At 41.0% G+C, this 20,574-nt stretch overlaps 1 protein-coding gene across 1 annotated transcript in view; it reads left to right on the top strand.

Moving 5' to 3' along the window:
* The window catches only part of TTN (titin), a 274,354-nt gene that overhangs the window by 35,436 nt on the left and 218,344 nt on the right, over window positions 1-20,574 (top strand). Inside the window, exons 31-45 of the mRNA XM_072752064.1 lie at window positions 406-672; window positions 774-1,046; window positions 1,171-1,434; window positions 1,529-1,789; window positions 3,695-3,955; window positions 4,491-4,754; window positions 4,847-5,107; window positions 5,243-5,503; window positions 5,939-6,199; window positions 6,753-6,894; window positions 6,984-7,149; window positions 8,270-8,501; window positions 10,366-10,650; window positions 10,871-10,996; window positions 15,831-16,019. Coding sequence (XP_072608165.1) covers window positions 406-672; window positions 774-1,046; window positions 1,171-1,434; window positions 1,529-1,789; window positions 3,695-3,955; window positions 4,491-4,754; window positions 4,847-5,107; window positions 5,243-5,503; window positions 5,939-6,199; window positions 6,753-6,894; window positions 6,984-7,149; window positions 8,270-8,501; window positions 10,366-10,650; window positions 10,871-10,996; window positions 15,831-16,019 — 3,513 coding nt within the window. The remainder of the gene's footprint in view (window positions 1-405; window positions 673-773; window positions 1,047-1,170; window positions 1,435-1,528; window positions 1,790-3,694; window positions 3,956-4,490; window positions 4,755-4,846; window positions 5,108-5,242; window positions 5,504-5,938; window positions 6,200-6,752; window positions 6,895-6,983; window positions 7,150-8,269; window positions 8,502-10,365; window positions 10,651-10,870; window positions 10,997-15,830; window positions 16,020-20,574) is intronic.

The following is a 20,574-nucleotide window of genomic DNA, read 5'->3' as shown; positions in this document are numbered from 1 at the left end:
TTTTGATGTCTCGTTTTTTAAATGTTCATATCGAAATAAAATTCTGTGCTTCAAAAAATAATTTAGGGGCACCTGGCTGGCTCAGTCAGTTAAGCATCTGCCTTTAGCTCAGATCATGATCCCAGGGTCCTGGCATCTCTCCCTTTGCCCTTCTCCTGCTCTCTCTCTCTCTCTCTCTTGCTCTCAAATGAACAAAATCTTTTAAAAATAAACAAAAGATAATTAAAAAATCAAAATAGCTTCTTTTTCTTCACAATATATTTCTCAGCCTATCAGTGGTTAGATATTTAAGAATATTCCTGATAGCATGGGGGGACTTAAGAGATTTACAAGGAATGTTTTCAACCCTGAGTCTAGATGCCTCACTCTCCAGAGAAATTAACTTCTCTTTATCTTATGCCTCAGGTGCAGTGGTTGAGTTTGTGAAAGAACTTCAAGACATAGAAGTTCCGGAATCATTCTCAGGAGAGTTAGAGTGCGTCATATCCCCAGAAAATATAGAAGGCAAATGGTATCATAATGGCGTGGAGCTGAAATCCAATGGCAAATACACAATTACATCTCGCCGAGGACGCCAGAACCTCACGGTTAAGGATGTGACCAAAGAGGACCAGGGGGAGTATAGCTTTGTTGTCGATGGGAAAAAGACAACCTGTAAACTCAAGATGAAACGTAAGCCTCCCTGTTCCTCTTGGCCTTCGCTGAATATCGTTAAGGCTTATTGATAAAGAAGTGATCATCACGTGCTTCTTTTTTCTCCCCATATTTCACAGCCCGCCCCATTGCTATCCTACAAGGACTTAGTGATCAAAAAGTCTGCGAAGGTGACATCGTTCAGCTTGAAGTGAAGGTCTCCTTAGAGAACGTGGAAGGTGTCTGGATGAAAGATGGCCAAGAAGTGCAGCCCAGCGACAGGGTTCACATTGTGATAGACAAACAGTCACACATGCTGCTTATTGAAGACATGACCAAGGAGGATGCTGGAAATTACTCCTTCACCATTCCATCCCTCGGACTATCAACCAGTGGGCGCGTCTCTGTCTACAGTGAGCACAGCTTACGTATTTTATGTGTTAAGTGAGGTGGAAAACTTTAATAAGCAGGCATTTAAAATAAAATGCACATTCACAAATCTTTTATTTGTGTGTGTGTGTGTGTGTGGTTTTGCAGGTGTTGATGTGATAACACCCCTAAAGGATGTTAATGTGCTTGAGGGTACCAAGGCTGTGCTTGAATGTAAGGTCTCGGTCCCTGATGTGACCTCTGTTAAATGGTACTTAAATGATGAACAAATCAAACCTGATGATCGCGTACAAGCCATTGTCAAAGGCACTAAGCAGCGTCTAGTGATTAACCGGACCCACGCTTCCGATGAAGGACCTTACAAGCTGATGGTTGGCAGGGTTGAAACGAGCTGTGATCTCTCTGTGGAAAGTAAGGATTCTTCCGTTTAATTTATCGGTGTTTTAAGCCTTCTGTTTTCCCAGTGTAATAGTCACCAAGTGATTATCTTCTTTTTTCCCCCCAGAAATTAAAATTATCAGAGGTCTTCGTGACCTTACCTGTACAGAAACCCAAAACGTGGTCTTAGAAGTTGAGCTGTCCCACTCAGGAATTGATGTTTTGTGGAATTTTAAGGGCAAGGAAATCAAACCCAGTTCCAAATATAAGATCGAAGCTCATGGAAAAATATATAAGTTGACAGTTCTAAATATGATGAAAGATGATGAAGGAGAATACACATTTTTTGCCGGAGAAAATATGACCTCTGGAAAACTTACTGTGGCAGGTTGGTACATTTATCATTTAATCTAAGTTCTTATGTGGGACAGTTGTTTTAATTCAAGAAATTGTGGCCCATTTCCTTTCAAATTCCCATCAATTTGTACTTCCACGCTTCTGCTGTTCTCGAAGCCAATAGTTACCTCAACACTGTCCCCACCATGTTCTTTTGGGCAGACCTACCTCAAATGCCATCTTCTTGTGAAGACTTCTTTAATCTTCCCATTTGAGTAAGATCTTACTGCTCCAACCTCAGGATTATTTTGTGTGTGTCTCTTCCGTAGCCCTTATCACATACTTGGGTTATTGCCATATCTTCTCACATCAGAGTATAAGTTCCCCAAATCTGGAATTGCTTCTTTCTCATCTGTGTTCTCTAACATATTTCACATGATAGATGATCAATAATCATTTGTTGAGCTAAGATTTATTTAAAATTTCCTACTCTAAAGGTGTATGTCTTTTTTAAAAATCACTCTTGTTTCTAACTTTTGTTTCCTTTCTTCCCTTCATATTTGTTTTATGAACCCAATGAGTATTTTAAAATGTAACTCAGTGTATCTCTTTCTTATGACATGAAGTAGACCATTCTCATTCAGCAGAAATCCCTTGCTTCAAAATGAAAAACCAAAAGCATAAATCAATTGTCAAGAAAAACTAGAAGTCATCATTAATTTGTTTGGTTCATTACAATTTAACTATTGAGGAGTTGAGCTATGACATCAGGATTAAATTGTAAAGTCCATATGGGAATTGTGTGTCCTACTTTATGTGAAAGTTTCGTGGCTTATACTTCATTACATTATAGTATTTCCTCAGATATTTGACCATGGAAAAAACTTCCGATTCAAAATTTTAGATCCTGTACTTTGACGTGTCTAATATTGATTGCATGTTTTTAAATGTGTTGCAAACAAGGAAAAACTATGAGCCTCTCTGTGATTTTACTCAACATTTTTAAGGACCTACCACAGGCAAGACACTACTAGAAACATGGGACACAAGAATGAATAAGTAGGATATTTTTTTCTTGAGGAATTCACAATTTAAAAAGGGATAGATACATCAGCAACTAACTTGCTGAAGGAGTAATTTTTTTTTCTGCCAGTGGATAATGGCCATGGAGGCAATAGGGGAAGGAAGCTTCACAAAAGAGATAACATATGTCAAAACAGTGATTTTGCGGGTGTGCCTGGGTGGTTCAGTTGAGCAGCCAACTCTTGATTTTAGCTCAGGTCATGATCTCAGGATCCTGTGATGAAGCCCCACATCACTCTGTGTGCTCAGTGTGGAGTCTGCTTGAAGATTCCTCTGCCTTTACCATGGCTTGTGTGTGCGCTTTCTCTCTCTCTCTCTCCCTCCCTCCCCCTCCCTCTCTCCCCCCATCCCCCTCTCTCCCTTCTTCTTTCCTCCTCTCTCCCTCCTCTCTCTCAAGTAAATAATTAAATCTTGAAAAATAACAATGATTTTTAGTATGTAAGGATCGAATCTTAGAGTCTAAACTAGAAGAAATATTAATGTCTGAACACTTTGCTTAGCACTTCTTTTCTCAATCAAATATTAGACATATTTGCAGCAAACAATAGTTAGAAAACTAAGTAGAATACTTTTGAAGGAGACATTGAGTTAGAGGCCATCCAGGTGGTACGGTTCTCAAAATTCTATATTAACAGTTGCTTTCCTTTCGCAGAACCTTCCTGATTCCAGTATTTTCCCTGGTTATCAATCATGCTCAGTAGAGTAGGGTTTTGTGATATCATCTCAGTATGAGCAAAAATAATTCTATTAGACCTTTCATGATATTCAAAATCATGTTTTAAAATGTGATACTTTATATTTAATTGTGCAAAGGTATCTTTGTGTATTAAATATTTTTTAAAGGACTCACATTTGTACTTTTCTTGTTCCAAAGGGGGCGCCATTTCCAAACCACTCACAGATCAGACTGTGGCTGAATCGCAGGAAGCTGTGTTTGAATGTGAAGTTGCCAACCCAGATTCCGAAGGTGAATGGCTGAAGGATGGCAAACACCTACCACTGAGTAACAACATCAGAAGTGAATCTGATGGCCACAAAAGGAGACTTATCATTGCTGCCACCAAATTGGATGACATCGGAGAATACACCTACAAGGTGGCCACCTCCAAAACATCTGCCAAACTCAAAGTTGAAGGTTAGTGATATAACAGATTTATTCATTTCGCATCATTCTTGACAGTTATCGTTTTAAAAGTCAATGGTATAACCATTCGGGATGCCAAAAATCTTGACTTCACAAAATCATTATAAACTCTCAAAACTTCCTGAGCCATGTACCACAAGGTGTAACATTGCTTTTGAGATGTGTTTCTGTGAAGAAGCCATTTCTGAGGAACAGCCTAATTAGCTCAGAGGAATGCCTAATTAGACACTCTCATTCTCTGTCCCTCTTTTGCTCTTCCCCAGTCTATTAAGCTATTAGTATCTGGCTATGCAAACTTCATCTCATTCAAATGTAGAAAAATCATTGTGCAGTGTACATTTCAAACTGGATCTCAGGTTTTCCTAAATAATTTCAAGGTGTCTTTTAAAATAGAGGTGCTGCAGGACTGCAAAATTTTTGATAATCGTTCTTTTGCAAGATGACCAGCTAATGATCTTATTCCAGCACTTCTTTTACTTGATCATACCATCTTTATTTCCTAAACGAATCATAAATTTGTCTTCAGCTGTCAAAATTAAGAAGACTCTGAAGAACCTCACAGTGACAGAGACGCAGGATGCTGTTTTCACTGTTGAGCTTACTCATCCTAATGTAAAAGGCGTCCAGTGGATCAAAAATGGGGTTGTGCTGCAATCCAATGACAAGTACGACATCTCGGTCAAAGGAACAGTTTACACTCTCAGGATTAAAAACTGTGCTGTTGTGGATGAATCTGTATATGGCTTCAAGCTTGGAAAGTTGGGAGCCAGTGCCAGGCTGCACGTTGAGAGTAAGTTGGTTTCGACACATTTTACAAGTAGCCAATATATGGTTACTGCTAAGTTAACCGTGTAACTGAACTGGTTTAATTTTCCTCATCAGCTGTCAAGATCATTAAAAAGCCAAAAGACGTGACCGCCCTGGAAAATGCCACCGTTGCCTTTGAAGTTAGTGTTTCCCATGACACAGTTCCAGTAAAATGGTTCCACAAGAATGTGGAGATTAAGCCAAGTGACAAGCACAGACTGGTCTCAGAAAGGAAGGTCCACAAGCTGATGCTGCAGCATATTTCCCCCGCGGACGCTGGGGAATATACAGCTGTGGTGGGGCAATTGGAATGCAAAGCTAAACTTTTTGTGGAGAGTAAGTATTAGACGGCCCCCTATGGCATTTCCCTGGATGATCCCCATGTGCTCCTTGGTTGGTTGGCTGGTTGGTTGGTTTTACCCATTTTTTAAAATAAAATATATTTACTGAAGTGCTTTTGATTTTCCCAAGCATTACATATTACAAAAACCATGAAAAACATTGAGGTACCTGAGACCAAAACTGCCTCCTTCGAGTGTGAGGTATCCCACTTCAATGTGCCTTCCATGTGGCTAAAGAATGGCGTGGAGATAGAGATGAGTGAAAAGTTCAAGATAGTCGTGCAAGGGAAACTCCACCAGCTGATCATCATGAACACCAGCACGGAGGACGCAGCGGAATATACATTTGTCTGTGGCAATGACCAAGTCAGCGCCACCCTGAAAGTGACCCGTAAGTAAACGAGCAAAAAAAAAAATGATATAAAATACTTGGTAACCTCATTGTTACTCCATATCCTACACGATTCCTTCCTGGCCAGTTAATCCATTCCTAAAATCCTTGACTGAAACATCTACCGTGTGTTCACCCTAAGTTAGGCACCCGCATCTCCACCTGGATAAAATTTTCTGGTTAGAGTAGCCTTGAAAGGCTACTTGTAAAAGAGGCTCTAGGATCTATTGCTAGCTCTTTCTGTTCCTCTGTCACTGATATTGTCCTGTAGAGGGGTCCCTGGAAGATATGGAGGATGTCATAGCCCACCTCCCTGAGCTCTAATCACCTTGTCAGACATACTGAACACATTCCTAGTTGGCACCCTGTGCTGGTTATAACTCCCATCGTATTGACACAAAGCCTCCTGGGGTGTATTTCCTTCCCCCCTTGCAGCAATCATGATTACATCCATGCTGAAGGACATCAATGCTGAAGAGAAAGACACCATTACCTTTGAGGTAACAGTGAACTATGAAGGCATCTCTTACAAATGGTTAAAGAATGGAGTGGAAATCAAATCAACTGACAGGTGTCAGATGCGAACCAAGAAGCTTACGCACTCACTGAACATCAGGAACGTTCACTTTGGGGATGCAGCTGAGTACACCTTTGTGGCTGGAAAAGCTACATCAACAGCCACCCTTTATGTGGAAGGTATGGTTTCACAAATGTCTTATCCATAAAAATAAATGTCAGACGCACTATATAAAATACTAAGTAGTGCATTCATTAATGAATGGAAAAATAAAATGTGGTGTACGTTTAATGAAATATTGTTAGCAATGAAAAGCAAGTGCTGGAAATGCCACAACGTGGATGAACCTTAAAAACTTTATGCTAAGTGAAAGAAGCCAGCCCCAAAGGACCACATATGGTATGATTCCATTTATAGGAAATGTCAGAATACACAAATCTGTAGAGATGTAGATTGGGGCCTAAATCTGAGGGGAGACCATAGGAGGGATCTGGAGGGTGATGGCTAAGGGGTGGATGGTCTTTCGGGAGTAATGAGAATATTTCTAACATTGATTGAGGTGATGGTTAGAGGGTGATGGCTAAGGGGTGTGTGGTCTTTCCGGGGTAGTGCACAACTCTGCCTACATCGAAAGGCCCTGAATTGAGTGCTTTGAATGGGTGGATTATGCACTCTGTGAGTTATGTCTTAAAACTGTTAGAAAGGTTCATTTTTGTGCATACTGTGTTCCAGCTCGTCATATAGAATTTAGGAAACACATTAAGGACATTAAGGTTCTTGAGAAGAAGCGTGCCATGTTTGAATGTGAAGTTTCTGAACCTGACATCACTGTCCAGTGGATGAAAGACGGCCAAGAACTGCCGAGCGTGGATAGGTCGGTCATTTGGCTTTGCTACGTTCTAGTAATTTCCACTTTGCTTTGAGTGACCATATGTTAAACTGCAATTTCCATTTCATTCCTAGAATAAAGATACAGAAGGAGAAATACGTCCACCGCCTCTTCATCCCATCCACCCGGATGTCTGACGCCGGGCAGTACGCGGTGGTGGCGGGAGGCAACATGTCCACTGCTAACCTCTATGTAGAGGGCAGAGACGTTCGCATCCGAAGTCTTAAAAGGGAGGTTCAGGTATTGTCTACATGCTGAATTTGGGGACATGTCATCAATAGCTCAGACTCCATAGTTTGATATTTTAATTTTTTGACTTTAAAGTTTTCTAACCCCAGTCTTCTAAAGAATGAAAACAGCTGATCCCAACTGGCTTAGACTCTTAATCCAACATCCGTTCAGTCACAGTTTTCCCCTCACTTAGGGAAATAGTGTGTCCTCAGCAGCTGTCGAGATACTTTAATTAAAGCAGCTGTAGAAACTTCACTGTCTAATAAATGGCCACCTGCCAAGCCCCACAAACCAGAAGAGAACTAAAATTGAAGTTGTGGTGCTGACACAGCAAGTAGAATTGAGGGAATGTAGGATGAGGTGGCATCTCCTCGGAGGCCTCTACTGTGGAGAGGCAGGTATGTAGGGCCTTGGCTGGGAACGCTCCGGAGGTCCAAGAGGTGGGCCTGTTTGAACAAAGCTGGACTCCTAGCGAGGGTGCCGAGCCGGACCCCTTCGCTCTTCCACACGTGCAGAGCCTGTTCTCACGAGTGCCTGTCTTCCCAAATGCGGTCATGGCGATGACATGTTAAGAGAAATATCATTTGAATTTAGATTTATCATATTGCTCCACTAGAAGCAGGCGTGACAGGCCTTAGGGCCGTGGTGATGCCAAAGCCTTTAGTGAGGATGCAGACGACCTGAATATGTCTTCTATCCTTTACTGTCCAATCCTGAACCTCAATTTCCTCATTTTTAAAAAAGAGGCTAATAGTTTCTGCCTACCCTGGGAGGTTATAGTTCATACCACATGAAATCAAATTGAAGAGTAGAAGAGCTTTTACAAAAATAATAAGCCCACAGATGGAAGGTGTCATTATTTCAGTTATTATTAGTTAGGAAGCTAACATTTAAGGATTCAAATCGTCTCTCTTCAGTGCAGGTGTAAGCATGATCCTCTACAGAAGAAGTTAGGGCGCCACTTGTCTAAGGTCATGCAGGACAAATTAGAATGTGCTACCCACAGACAACTTTTTATATCATAACGTATAGGTTCAGCACCGCTCTTGCAATGAGCAGGTTTAGAGACAGGTTAAAACTGAAAGGAAAGCAAGGCTTCAATTCTCTTTTTATGTTGCTCCGTCGAAAGGTTATTGAGAAACAACGTGCTGTCGTTGAGTTTGAAGTCAATGAAGACGATGTTGATGCCCACTGGTATAAAGATGGCATTGAAATCAATTTCCAAATTCAAGAACGACACCAATATGTGGTGGAGAGAAGAATCCACCGGATGTTTATCTCTGAGACCAGGCATAGCGATGCTGGTGAATACACCTTCGTGGCAGGAAGGAACAGGAGTTCTGTTACTCTCTACGTCAATGGTAAGTAGAGATATTAACGTATTTTGTGGATCCTTCTGGAATAATCCTCCCCTTTAAATTCCTAAAGTTCCAATGGTTTCTAAGCAATTTCTAAAGAAGCCATGATACTCATATGTTTGCAGCCACATTTACTTTCACATTATGGTAAAGGGATAGCTGCTATTAAAGACTGTAAAGATGTCATTTCTAGAAAGTGCCTAGTGGATTAGTTGGTCAACATTGTTGAATCTCCATGGTATATCAATTTTTTTTAAGATTTTACTTATTTATTCATGAGAGACACACACAGAGAGAGGCAGAGACATAGGCAAAGAGAGAACCAGGCTCCACGCAGGGAGCCTGATGTAGGACTCGATCCCAGGTCTCTAGGGCCACGCCCTGGGCTGAAGGCAGGCACTAAACCACTGAGCCATCCAGGGATCCCCCAGTATATCAATTTTAATAGACCCTCAGTGGGTTTTCCAGATACAGCTTTCAGCTGGTCTGCGCTTCGCCCCAGCTGCTTAAGTACTAGCAATGCTACCAAGCCCCAGGGGCATTTCCAGCCTCTCCTGTGTAGTGGGAAAATCCAGAAGTCTTCTTTGAGACTCCAGGGGGCCTAGAGAGCCACAGGCAATATAGAGCCAGGTTTTCTCTGCCCCACACCCTGGGACCAGAGGCTCTTACTTTTAAGGGGGATTCCAAGTCCTCAGAGGAGTGCCATTAAACCATCCACTTTCCTCTTTAGAAAACTTAGAGCTGAATCTGAGGTTGACCTAGAAGTGAGACTAACCTAAATACAGAAGAAAAAGGACTGCCCATCCCTATATTAACCTTGAGTCGTCCCTGAACAAATACCCCAGAAGCAGCTGAAAGAACAGTGGCAAGCATCTCAAGTTAATAAAAATGAGCCATATTGCCAAACTTCCCATCATCCCTAGAAGGAAGACAAAATCATCATGGCATCCAGTTCTTATTATTTCTATGTTAATAGTGGGGAGACTGAGGCACAAAAAAGTAAAGGTCAGAAACTAGCCTCACAGAAGTCCTTTCTCCCCATTTCTGTATTCCATGAACTACCCATCTCCCCTCACTCATCCCAACACTGAGAAGATGCTTTAATTAGCATAGCGGGAAAGTGAGGGTTTTTTTTTTTTTAAGTCTACTTAATTGCCTTGAACTAGATCTGGAATAACACTTCTTTGTTTCATACTTACTGATTGTACCTCATTAGCATCTGTACATAAAGAAATGACTCACATATACACAAATACTTGCAGAACAAACAATCCTGGACGTGATGAGCCACATGGTTTTCCCAAATGATGTAAAACAGGTAGCATGTGGCAGTTGTTCTAACATTCTTGAGACTACCGCCCATCTCCACCCCCGCCCAGACCCCAGTAAGGAAAGGGGTGATCATATTATGTTGACAAGCTTAACACTCTGAATGACACCCCCTTACCAGACCTCGGATACCAGAAACATCTTTTTCTAAAGTTGTTCTCTCTCTCTGGGAAACTAACAAGGGTGGTGGAAAGGGAGGTGGGCGGGGGAGGATGGGGTGACTGGGTGACAGGCACTGAAGGGGGCACTTAATGGGATGAGCCCTGGGTATTATATATGTTGGCAAATTGAACTCCAATAAAAACATATACCAAAAAAAAAAAAAAAAAGTTCTCTCTCTTTGAGGGCAACATTCCAAATGTTTTCTTCCCTCTTAGCACCAAGAATGTTCTAATACTCTGACGCAAGTAAAGATCTCACAATTCCAAAGTTTTGTTTCTGAACACATCACCACTGGCCACGGATGAACATAGACTTTCACACGTTCTCCCATGTTGTCACACTGTTTCACCAGCTGTTTGTTTTTATTTGCCCCCAGCGCCAGAACCGCCCCAGATTCTGCAGGAGCTCCAGCCTGCAACTGTGCAGTCTGGCAAGCCCGCCCGCTTCTGTGCTGTGATATCTGGCAGACCACAGCCCAAGATTTCCTGGTACAAGGAAGAGCAGCTGCTTTCCACTGGCTTCAAGTGCAAATTTCTTCACGATGGGCAAGAGTACACACTTCTGCTCATTGAAGCCTTCCCAGAGGATGCGGCTGTTTATACCTGTGAAGCCAAGAATGACTATGGAGTTGCCACAACCTCAGCCTCACTCTCAGTGGAAGGTAGAAATGCCTTGGCTACCGCTCAGCCTAATATGAAACCTTAAGAAACCCGCCTTTGTGTTCTCTGTGTTTGTAAATACAATTTAGAGCTCATAAAAGCAGGTTGCTCCCCAACTTTTAGAAAGTGCCCCACTGCCAGGTGAATTAAGATAAATCAGCATTCTCCATTCTGCTGGGGACTGTGGCTTAATCATTTCAAATCCTGTGGTCCCTTTCTTAGTTCCAGAGGTCGTGTCTCCAGATCAGGAAATGCCAGTTTATCCTCCTGCCATCATCACCCCGCTTCAGGACACTGTCACTTCTGAGGGACAGCCAGCCCGTTTTCAATGCAGAGTTTCTGGAACAGGTAGGTTTATGAGCAAAGGTTTCATTGCTAATATCTACAAAGAACGGTCTGAGGAAAGTTTTCTCGCCTTTCCCTCCATCACAAACATCTCTCATGCATAATTTGATTTTAATGGGAATCTTGCAGAAGACTCACATGAATTACTGAATAAAGGAATAGGCCATGTTTTCTACCACTGAATGTATATCTAAGAATGGTTAAGGTGGTAAATTTTATATTATGTGGGTTTTTTTTTTTAACCACAATGAAAAAAAGAACTTGATTGGTGTTTTCTGATGTTCAAAATATGTCATGTTCCCTTAGATAACTTTTGTTATCTCGTGAAAAAAATACAACAAAAACTAGAATTATTATTCTATTAATATAATAGTACCTACATATATTTCAAAAGAAGAGTCTATTTATATGTAAGGCATTATTCAGTCTATGGACAGTGCTTGTGTGAAAAGGTATATTCCTTTGCAAGGCAGTAGCCTATAATATCAAAAATAGGAATCAGAGGTTGGATTTGAATCCTGGCTCCCTTGTGTGACCTTAGGCAAAGATAAGATTTCTATGCTACTCTTTCCTTCATGAATAAAGTAAGGATAGCATTGTGTTTAATCATAGAACATACATTTCACAAGGGCAGGGAGTCTGTCTTAGTACCTAGAACGTATTGCCTAAAAAGGCAGTAGCTACTGGAAAGTAGGATCCTTGGCAACAAGGGTGGGTCCTTGTCTTAGAGTAGCTTCATAGATAGTGTATATTCAATGAGTAACTGTTAACTGGACAAAAGAATGATTGTAAAATGACTAACACCAATCAGGATTGTGCTTGATAACACACACTAGCTCATGGCCCAGTGTTTATCACGTAGTAACCCGCCTGTGGGTTAGCTGTTATGCTCTTTATAATAGGGGCATGCTTCCCAGATATCCCCGCCCCTCCCCCAACCCCAGGAGTCTGGTCTTGGTAGAATGGAACAAAATGTCTGCAGCCATTTCAAGCTGATAATGATTGTAAATTTACCTTACATAAGGAAAAGGTAAATCAAGTTTATCCCAAATGAAAGTCACTCTCTCATTTGCTTGGCCTTTATGTATGATCACCAAAGGGAAAGCCTTAGAGCTTGGGCTTCTCACAGCATTCCTAGTAACTGTGGGGTGGTTATTATTATTATTATTATTATTATCATCATCATCATCATCATCATGCTTCTACCATTAGTTTATGACTCAATCTCTGCTCTGCCATGAGCCATTTTCCTGAACAAGTTAGTATTTCAATTGACGTTCTATGACCTGATGATTTCCCCCTCTGAGATGGAGATGCTGATCTAGAAACCAAATGGACCTATTTGATTTTTATGACATAATTAAAAGATATTATATATGTAAAGTACCTATAGGCATGGCTGGCAAGTGACTGGTGCTCAGTACATTAATTTTATTATAGCTGTAGAGGGGAATTATACAAACATGAAAGTCTAGTATTCAGTAACCAAAATGAACAAACACCATAGACTTGGTGACTCAAAACACAGAGTTTGAGAAGTACTAAATATCAAGAAATAGAGATTTATTTGATAATATCCTACTAACTCAATAAAAATGGGGTTTTAATATCAAACTCACTAAATTTATCCTTTGCATTTTGAGAGGCAAGTTTTCAAATACACATATATGGATTGTCTAAAGCACGTCTTTACATAGTGTTTTTTGTTTATAAATAACATTATAGTTTTACCTTTAAAGTATTGCAAAAATATGTTCAAAGCCTTTATAAGACTCCAGTTGGGGTAGAAAGAAAAAATCTTTTCTATATGACTGACATCTTTAATTGTTTAAATGGACTTTATAAATTTGTGGATTACTATTTATGTATGGTGCTATTTATAACACACATAGAGGCTTGAGCATCCTCTTGCAAATTTATTTTCTATATGGCAAAAATTAAGTTCATAGTAGAATGTCCTTTTAAAAGCTTACCAAATGATACACTTTCATGCCCCTGGGACTGAAAATATTTACACAACTTCCTCTGACCAGGTATTACCCTAGGAGAGTAAATCCACCCCTGCCTTCTACAAACTGGAAAAAAAAATTTTGTGTCTTCAGAAATCCCAGTCATATCTTTTTGGAACTCAATACTTGCTTAAGTGTGAAACTTGATTGGCCTTGTGCAATCTGGTGGTACCTTTATGAGAAAGTTTTGCCTGTTGAAGGTCTCTGGTGCCACCTACTGATGCAAAAGCAATTTGGAAAGTAGAATTTTAAAACTTGTAATAAAGCTAGTTTTTTGCTAAGTAATATTTATTTTACATGTTATCAGTCAGTATCATTTGGAGGCTTACCGAGCAACAGCTAGCTAAATAAAATGATAAATAATTAGTCTAGCAATGATGGATGCTCATTGTTCTTTTAAGTAGCTCTTCAGTTTTATTCGTTATTCATTTACTCATTGTTCATTTAAGTAGCTCTTCAGTTTTATTCTACCAATGTCAGCGTTCTTGCTATTGAAACATCACTTTAGCTGCTAGGGCTGCCAGGACCCGAGTTTGCCTTCCTGGAGCTCAGCGTGTGGGTGAGGAGATTAGATCCCAAGATTGTAAGTGCTATAACAAGCCATGTACTCAGTACTGTCTGTTTGCAAGACAGAGAGAGAGATGCATGGACTGGGCATTGACGAGTCAACAGGATCATTGACCACAATGGTGTTCTAGGCAGAGAATGACATTTACAAGTCAGAAAGGCCTACAAGAGTACTCCATGTGCTGGAAACGACGGTGGTTTAAGTATGGTTGGAAAGTTATGTAATAAGTGAAGGAGAAAGCCAGAAAGAGGGCAAGGGCAAGATCCTAGGGGTTTGGTATTCTGTGCTTAGGATTTTAGATTTTGTCGTCTTTACACTGAGGAGCGACTGAAGGATTTGTAAGCCTCTGAGTAACACGATCAGGTTTGCTCTTCAGGGACAATGCTGTGATAATGAAAAGAGGGATAGACAGATGTGGGAGGTGAGATCAGGTGAGGACCAAGGGAGAGGTCATCTTAATAGGCTTGGAGAGTGCTGACAAGGCCCTCAACTAGGGGAGTTGGGAGAAAGAAGGGTGTAGATTGTGGGAGAATTCAAGAAGTAGAATGAACAGAATTTAAAGACCATATACAATGGAGTGATGGAATGGGGAGCAGTGGCAGTGGGGTGGCCTCACAGAAGCCAAAAGAGGCCAGTGACCAACAGAGATAGTGGCGGCCCAGTCAGAAGCACCAAAGCCATTACTGAGAGAGGTCTCACCTTTTAGCTCATTTATTGTTGGCAATGCATGCTTGTTCTAGGGCTTCATTCTGTTCACCAAAGGGTTTGTTGTAGGAATATGTGGAGAACCCCATAAGGAGGCGGACCAACTCTTCATCATTTCATTTCAATTGGGGTTTAATAGACAAACTAAATGGTTGTAGAATGATTGTTAAATTCCATGTGATGGAGTTCTCTATTATGTTCCATGGCCCTGTCTTGGGGCAAATTATTGAGGGCACTGCTGATCCCTTGGGGAGGGGGGTTAGACATTCTTGCTTAATGCCTGACTTGTGCCGGTAGTTTATAAAGCCCTTCCTGCGTGTAAGTCATTTAAATCACACAGCAGTGCTTTTGCAATGAAGAGCTCATGAATTATTATGCATCTCAGTTTACAAATGAGAAAATTGGTCCAGAGAGATTAAATGATGGGTCTAAGATCACACAGCTGGGAAACTGTGGTATCGGGATTCCATTTTCTTCCTTACCTTGCTACCTAAGGAAGTGAAGAGATTTGTGTCTTTAAAAGGAGAACCTGTAGTTTATAAACAACTACCCTCATGGGCCTTCACAAACCAGTATCTGTGCTAAAATGCAAACAAATGCTAGCTGACTGGACTACTAGAGAATCCCCCCCCCCCCCCAATGGGTGGTATCGAGATAAGGAAGTGACGCAGTGATCATACTCCAAAAGCAAAAAGCCTTGGGTTGTGGCTTTTAAGAACTAGTGACTGAATAAATGTAAATCCCCTCTTGACTTATAGGGTGATTGTTTCAACAGAAGTATAATATTTTTTTAAGTTCTCATCACCTTAAACTGTAACAACAAAATATTATTTTATCTTTGCTTTTGGGTTATGTTCCACCATTTTAAGATAATTCGACTCTTTGTATGAGAAGAGCTAGTTTTATTATTATTTATTATTACTGCTATGATGAAAAAAGCCAACGATACCTAACATGCCCAAATTCGTTACTCTTTCTTTCAGTTTTAAAAATTATTTTTGCCATGCTAAGACCTTTCAAGATTTGCTCATTGGTAATGAAAATATAGAAATTTTTCCTTCAGCCTATAGGGTGTCTGTTTTAGACTTCTGGGAATGCTGACCTTCTCAGCTCTGTTTTTTTTTTTATCTTTGTGCCCACCAGAAACACACCAGAAACACAGGTTGCCTTACTTCATGTCCCAGTAGGTGACCACAATCCTAGATCAGACCCATCATGATGACTATCTTTTTCTCGAGGTCTCTAACTATATCAAAACCTTGTCCCTGTTTCCACAGCATGACCTGCATGTGGTTAAAAAGAATATAACTAAAATTTTAAAATTTCAAACATTACAACCAGTTTATAAGCTGGATTTTTCTAAAATCATGTTTCTTTCTTAAAGATGAGAAGAAATCTTGTAAGAGTAGATGTGGCATGCCCCAGAAGAGAAATATGAAGCCATTAAGATGAATATGAAATGTAGTCACCAATACAATCAATACTGTGTTTGCAGGTAAAAATATCCACCACTTTTTGTGATTTAAATGTCTTTTTTATTCCTTTTGTGATGCAGATCTAAAAGTGTCTTGGTACAGCAAAGACAAGAAAATCAAGCCATCTAGGTTCTTTAGAATGACTCAATTTGAAGACACTTACCAGCTGGAAATTGCTGAAGCTTATCCAGAGGATGAAGGAACTTACACTTTTGTTGCTAATAATGCTATGGGTCAAGTATCAAGCACAGCCAACTTGAGACTGGCAGGTACAGTAAACAACCTTAAGAACCATATTTAAATATGGATCTAATCTTACAACGTCAGTAACAGTCACTAAAGACTCCATGTAAACCATCGCTGGCCCTACAATTCTTTTAATGCAACTAATTGTTTCCATGTTATATGCTACATTCTCACTTTCCATTTATCCCATCTTATTATAGGATCACAAACCATCATTCCTTATTTTGCCCTGCTTTGTCTTTATGATGTTTTGTAACGTATTGCTCTCCTTACCAGCTTTCATGCTTTCTGATCAGCATGTATCAGACTGGAGAGAAACATGCTAAAGAAAAAGGTAGATTTGTTTTCTCATTTAGCTAGGATGAAAAAAATTTTTTAAATGTATAATGTAAGCGTTACTATCCCCCCATTGTCCTGACACTATTCTGATTTCACAGAGGCTGCCGAGGATGACCTCAGGTCTGTACACCAGCTAGGTGTATTCACCATCAGTCAGAGAATGCCTGAAGGTTGAGGCGCCCAGTCCTAAGATGGTTTAGCATTTCTGATGGGGCTTAAAAGCAATCAGAAACACTTCCCTGGTAGTGGAGGGCACTTTGATTCAAAACAAGATAACACTACTTTTATACAGACTATTTTTGCTGGGCTAACTTAATCTATGTATTATGAATCATGTACAAATACATCAGGGTTAAGGGAAATTTGGGGTTTTTCTCTTCATTTTAAACACTATAATAATAAAAAAAACACTATAATAATCATATATTTTCTTAATCAATTGAAAGTGGTTTACAAAATAGAAAATGTAATTTTACAACCAGAGGGGGAAAAATAAAATAAAAACAGAGACTAGGAATACCTGAACCAAATTGTGTACTTCATGACTGCCTTCACAAACAATATAGTGAACTTTCTTAGACTATTTATGTCTTGACTTCTTTGCCTGGAAAGTGGAAGTGAACGTGTGTGACTTGGAATCAATAGTGACATATGTTGACAAGATAATTAGGATTGGGCTGGATTCTAGTCCACCATAGAAATTTGCAGCAGATCTGTAGACAACTCCAAATGAGCTCCAGTTTCAATGCAGAGTAAGACATTAAAGGTTGGCGTGCTTCTTTTCAGGATTTAGCAAATTTGAAGAAGTTACATCAAACTCCCAATGGCATGTCTCTTCATCAGTTTCATTTAAGAAGGAGTCCCTTGGCCAAAAGCCCATCTTCATCCAGCCTCTATCAAGCCTCAGGGTGCACAGCGGGGAGACAGTCAGATTTCACGCAAGGGTTTTTGGCATTCCCAGGCCAGAAATCCAGTGGTTTCATAACCAGCACCCAATTCTACCAACAAAAGATGTAGTTTTCCATTTTGAGGAGTCCACAGGCATGGCTTTAATGCTTATAGTTGATGCTTACTCAGAGCATGCTGGCCAGTACTCTTGCAAAGCCACCAATAGTGCTGGGGAAGCCTCTTGTGCAGCTACACTCACAGTGACTCCAAAAGGTAAAGCTCATCTTGCTTTTTAAAAGACTTGGGTTTGCTTCATGCCTCCTACTCCCACTGTTACTAATGAGAGTCTCTGCTGTTTGTCTCACCGCATATTGTGGTCAGTCCATAATTTACTAATCTAGTAACACCCAGCAAGCCCTCCTGCGTTCTCAATTATAGGTTAACCTATACAGTTTAAATCTCTCTGAAGTTATGTATTCTGTACATTACATTAGTATTTTTTTAGGCATCAACATTGCTCGATGTGTTTACTTTTCTAAACATCTCACCCGTTGGATCATTAATGATCCATTTGCTGTATGATGTTTATACAGTATATGGAAGAAAGGGGATAAATGGTATTGGGGGGGGTGGGAAAGAAAGAGAGACTGTGTCACTCTGGTTAGCTGCAGTGACAACTGAAAGAAGGACCCAGATTCCCTATGGCGGCCGCATGAGGCTTCATCATCCATTCATCACTGGATCACTGGGAAGGGACTTTCTTTCGTGTGACCAGACATCCCGGAGCACACTGCATCTGGCATGCTGCTTCCTAGCGACAATGACATCTTTCATCCTCATCTTCCATGCCGTTTCATGTTACTAACCTAGCCACGTACCACCGCTTAGATCTTAATATTCTTTTCTCTTTCTTGTCACCTGATCATACAGTGCGAGCCCTAGGTAGGCAGAGTTCTGGGAAAGATGTAAGAGAGCCCACCAAGTGCCAGGCAGTGGCAGATTCCGCTTTCACAAAGCAGGAGAGCAAAATGTCCCAAAGCGAAATTAAGTCATGTCAAGGATCATCATTCGAATACGAATACGAATCCCAGGTCTTTGAGAGTGTGTCTCAGAGCCCCACCCACACAGCGGCATCGGTGCACAGTGTAGCGCTGCGCCGCCGAGCATCCCTTGCACGCCCCGGGAACCAGGCCCAGGGGGCGGCGGGCGAGGCCCCGCAGATTCTCCGGCACCTGCAGGATCTGTCCGTGAGATGCGGCGACGCTGCTCGATTCCTCTGTGTTTTAAAAGACGAAGCTTCTGTTGAGGTCACGTGGACTCACCAAGGCGTAAAGATTGAGGCCTCTGGAAGAGTGAGGCCGTCCCAAAGTGGGAAGATTCAGCTTCTTACCATCAGCGACGTTCAGCGGGCAGACCAAGGGCTGTACAGCTGCCTGGTCCGCAACGACTACGGCCAGGAGACCTCGTCGGCCCGACTAAGCATAGAAGGTGCTTCTTTGCTGTTTAGCTATGACTTGCTTCATCTCATCCTCATCGCTTTACGCAGCTTTTCTGCCATGCAAATCAAGTCAATGAAAATGTTCATTAGCACAGCCCTAGCTTAGCACTCTGCGGATAAGTGGCCTGGTCACTGGTGGCCAGGCTTGTGACGAACAGTTACCTTCCCAGTCTAGACTCAAGGAAGTTTAACTATCAAATCTCATTTCAGAAGGTTAGAGTTTATTTCTCACATGTGCTGCTTTTCCTAATAGTTACCAAACGTGCTGCCTACGAAGTATACTGAAGAAGGTCAAGATGTTATCATTCATCGAGTATTAATTATTGATCGTTGTGCCTGATACTGTGCCGAGTTTAAATTTAATTATTTTAACATGAGGAGGCTCAAAAAGTCCCATCTGCCCTTTGTTTGCAGATCTGGAAGTTCTAGATGTTTACAAAGAGGTTATGAAAATAGCAAATTGGGCACTTAAAATGCCAGGGCCCTGTCTGGGCCAAGATTAGAAGTCTGTAGCTATTTCTCAGTAGAGATGATACTGCTTTACAGTCTCAGGTTCCCCTGGAATTGTAGAGTTATCTCAAGGCAAGATTATTATTTTTTGTTGCTATCACACTAGATTTGCCACCATGTCTGAAAGGGCATGAATCAATTTGTCTTGGAAAATTGTCCTTTTATCCATGGACTTCCTCTTAGATACTAATGGAATGGGAAAGTTATTCTTCAGGGGCTAAAACCTCATGCTGTATGTCGGCAAGGTAAAGGATCTTCACTGAGTCCCATGGAAGGAAGCTGATGGAAGACACTCCAGCATCTCTAGAGGTCCATGGCGAACTGTGGCCTCAAGGTCTTTCCTGATCTGTCCATACCATTTTTGAGATGTTAGGGATGAGCAGGGGATAAGTTCCCTGCCATGTGACAGCCATCTTGGCTCTGAATTTTGTAACAGGTTCATGCATCATTTAATATATCTGTAATCCTCACTCACCCACGGGAGTCTTTCTTCCTTCTTAATCTGACATTTTGCTCTGTAGCTATTTCTGGTAATATTTGTGTAGTCCTCCAATATCTCAAGAACTGAGGTCTAGTTATGCAAATTAATTGGAAAACTCTACCATCCAGAGAGCTGACCCTCAATGTCACCATAGCTGCTGGCTACTGCAATAATCACACGGAGTGACAATTTATCTGGAGGTGACGCAGGTGCCAATTGTGACAGTTTCTGCAGCCATATAATTGGGGGTTGGCTGTGTTGTGGAAATAGGAGTAATGTAGGTCTTTCAACTTGCTTCCTAAGGAATCTAGGGCCACAGTACATGTTTGATCGTCATGCTGCCAGAGTGGATTTGAGCTGGACATTTTTGCCACAGGGTGGCCAGTTCACTCGGTCCTAATTAATTACATTATTAAAGTGTTCTTGGCACATGAGCATTTTTCTCTTGGAAAGTCCAGGCTGCCTCTCTTGTACTTAAGAGAGTTGAAAGATAATGCCATTTAAGTATTTGAAGACTGAAGGATCGGGCACAGATGTCTAATTATTGAACATGAGACCAGTCCTTATATGTTCCTCTTTTTACTTTGGCCTTATAACTTGATGTAGGCTGCACAGTTATCTACGATCAAGTAGGAATGTAAAACCCTGTAAGTCTGTTCAAGTAGGGTTCTTCTGTGCATAATAAGCCTAGGTATATCCTATATTAGTTTGGGGACTAACATGCTGCTTTCCTTCTCATCCTAATGACATGTCACCTTCTCTAAATTCAGCATGTGATCTACTCTTACAAACACAGCTAATGTATTCCTTTTCCTAACTTTATTCTCACCTAGCAAAAGAATCGCAAACCAGAGCAGTTACA

The sequence above is a fragment of the Vulpes vulpes genome, chromosome 3 (genome assembly GCF_048418805.1).
Source record: "Vulpes vulpes isolate BD-2025 chromosome 3, VulVul3, whole genome shotgun sequence".
Taxonomy (NCBI): domain Eukaryota; kingdom Metazoa; phylum Chordata; class Mammalia; order Carnivora; family Canidae; genus Vulpes; species Vulpes vulpes.
This window is presented reverse-complemented; position numbering and strand designations above follow the sequence as displayed.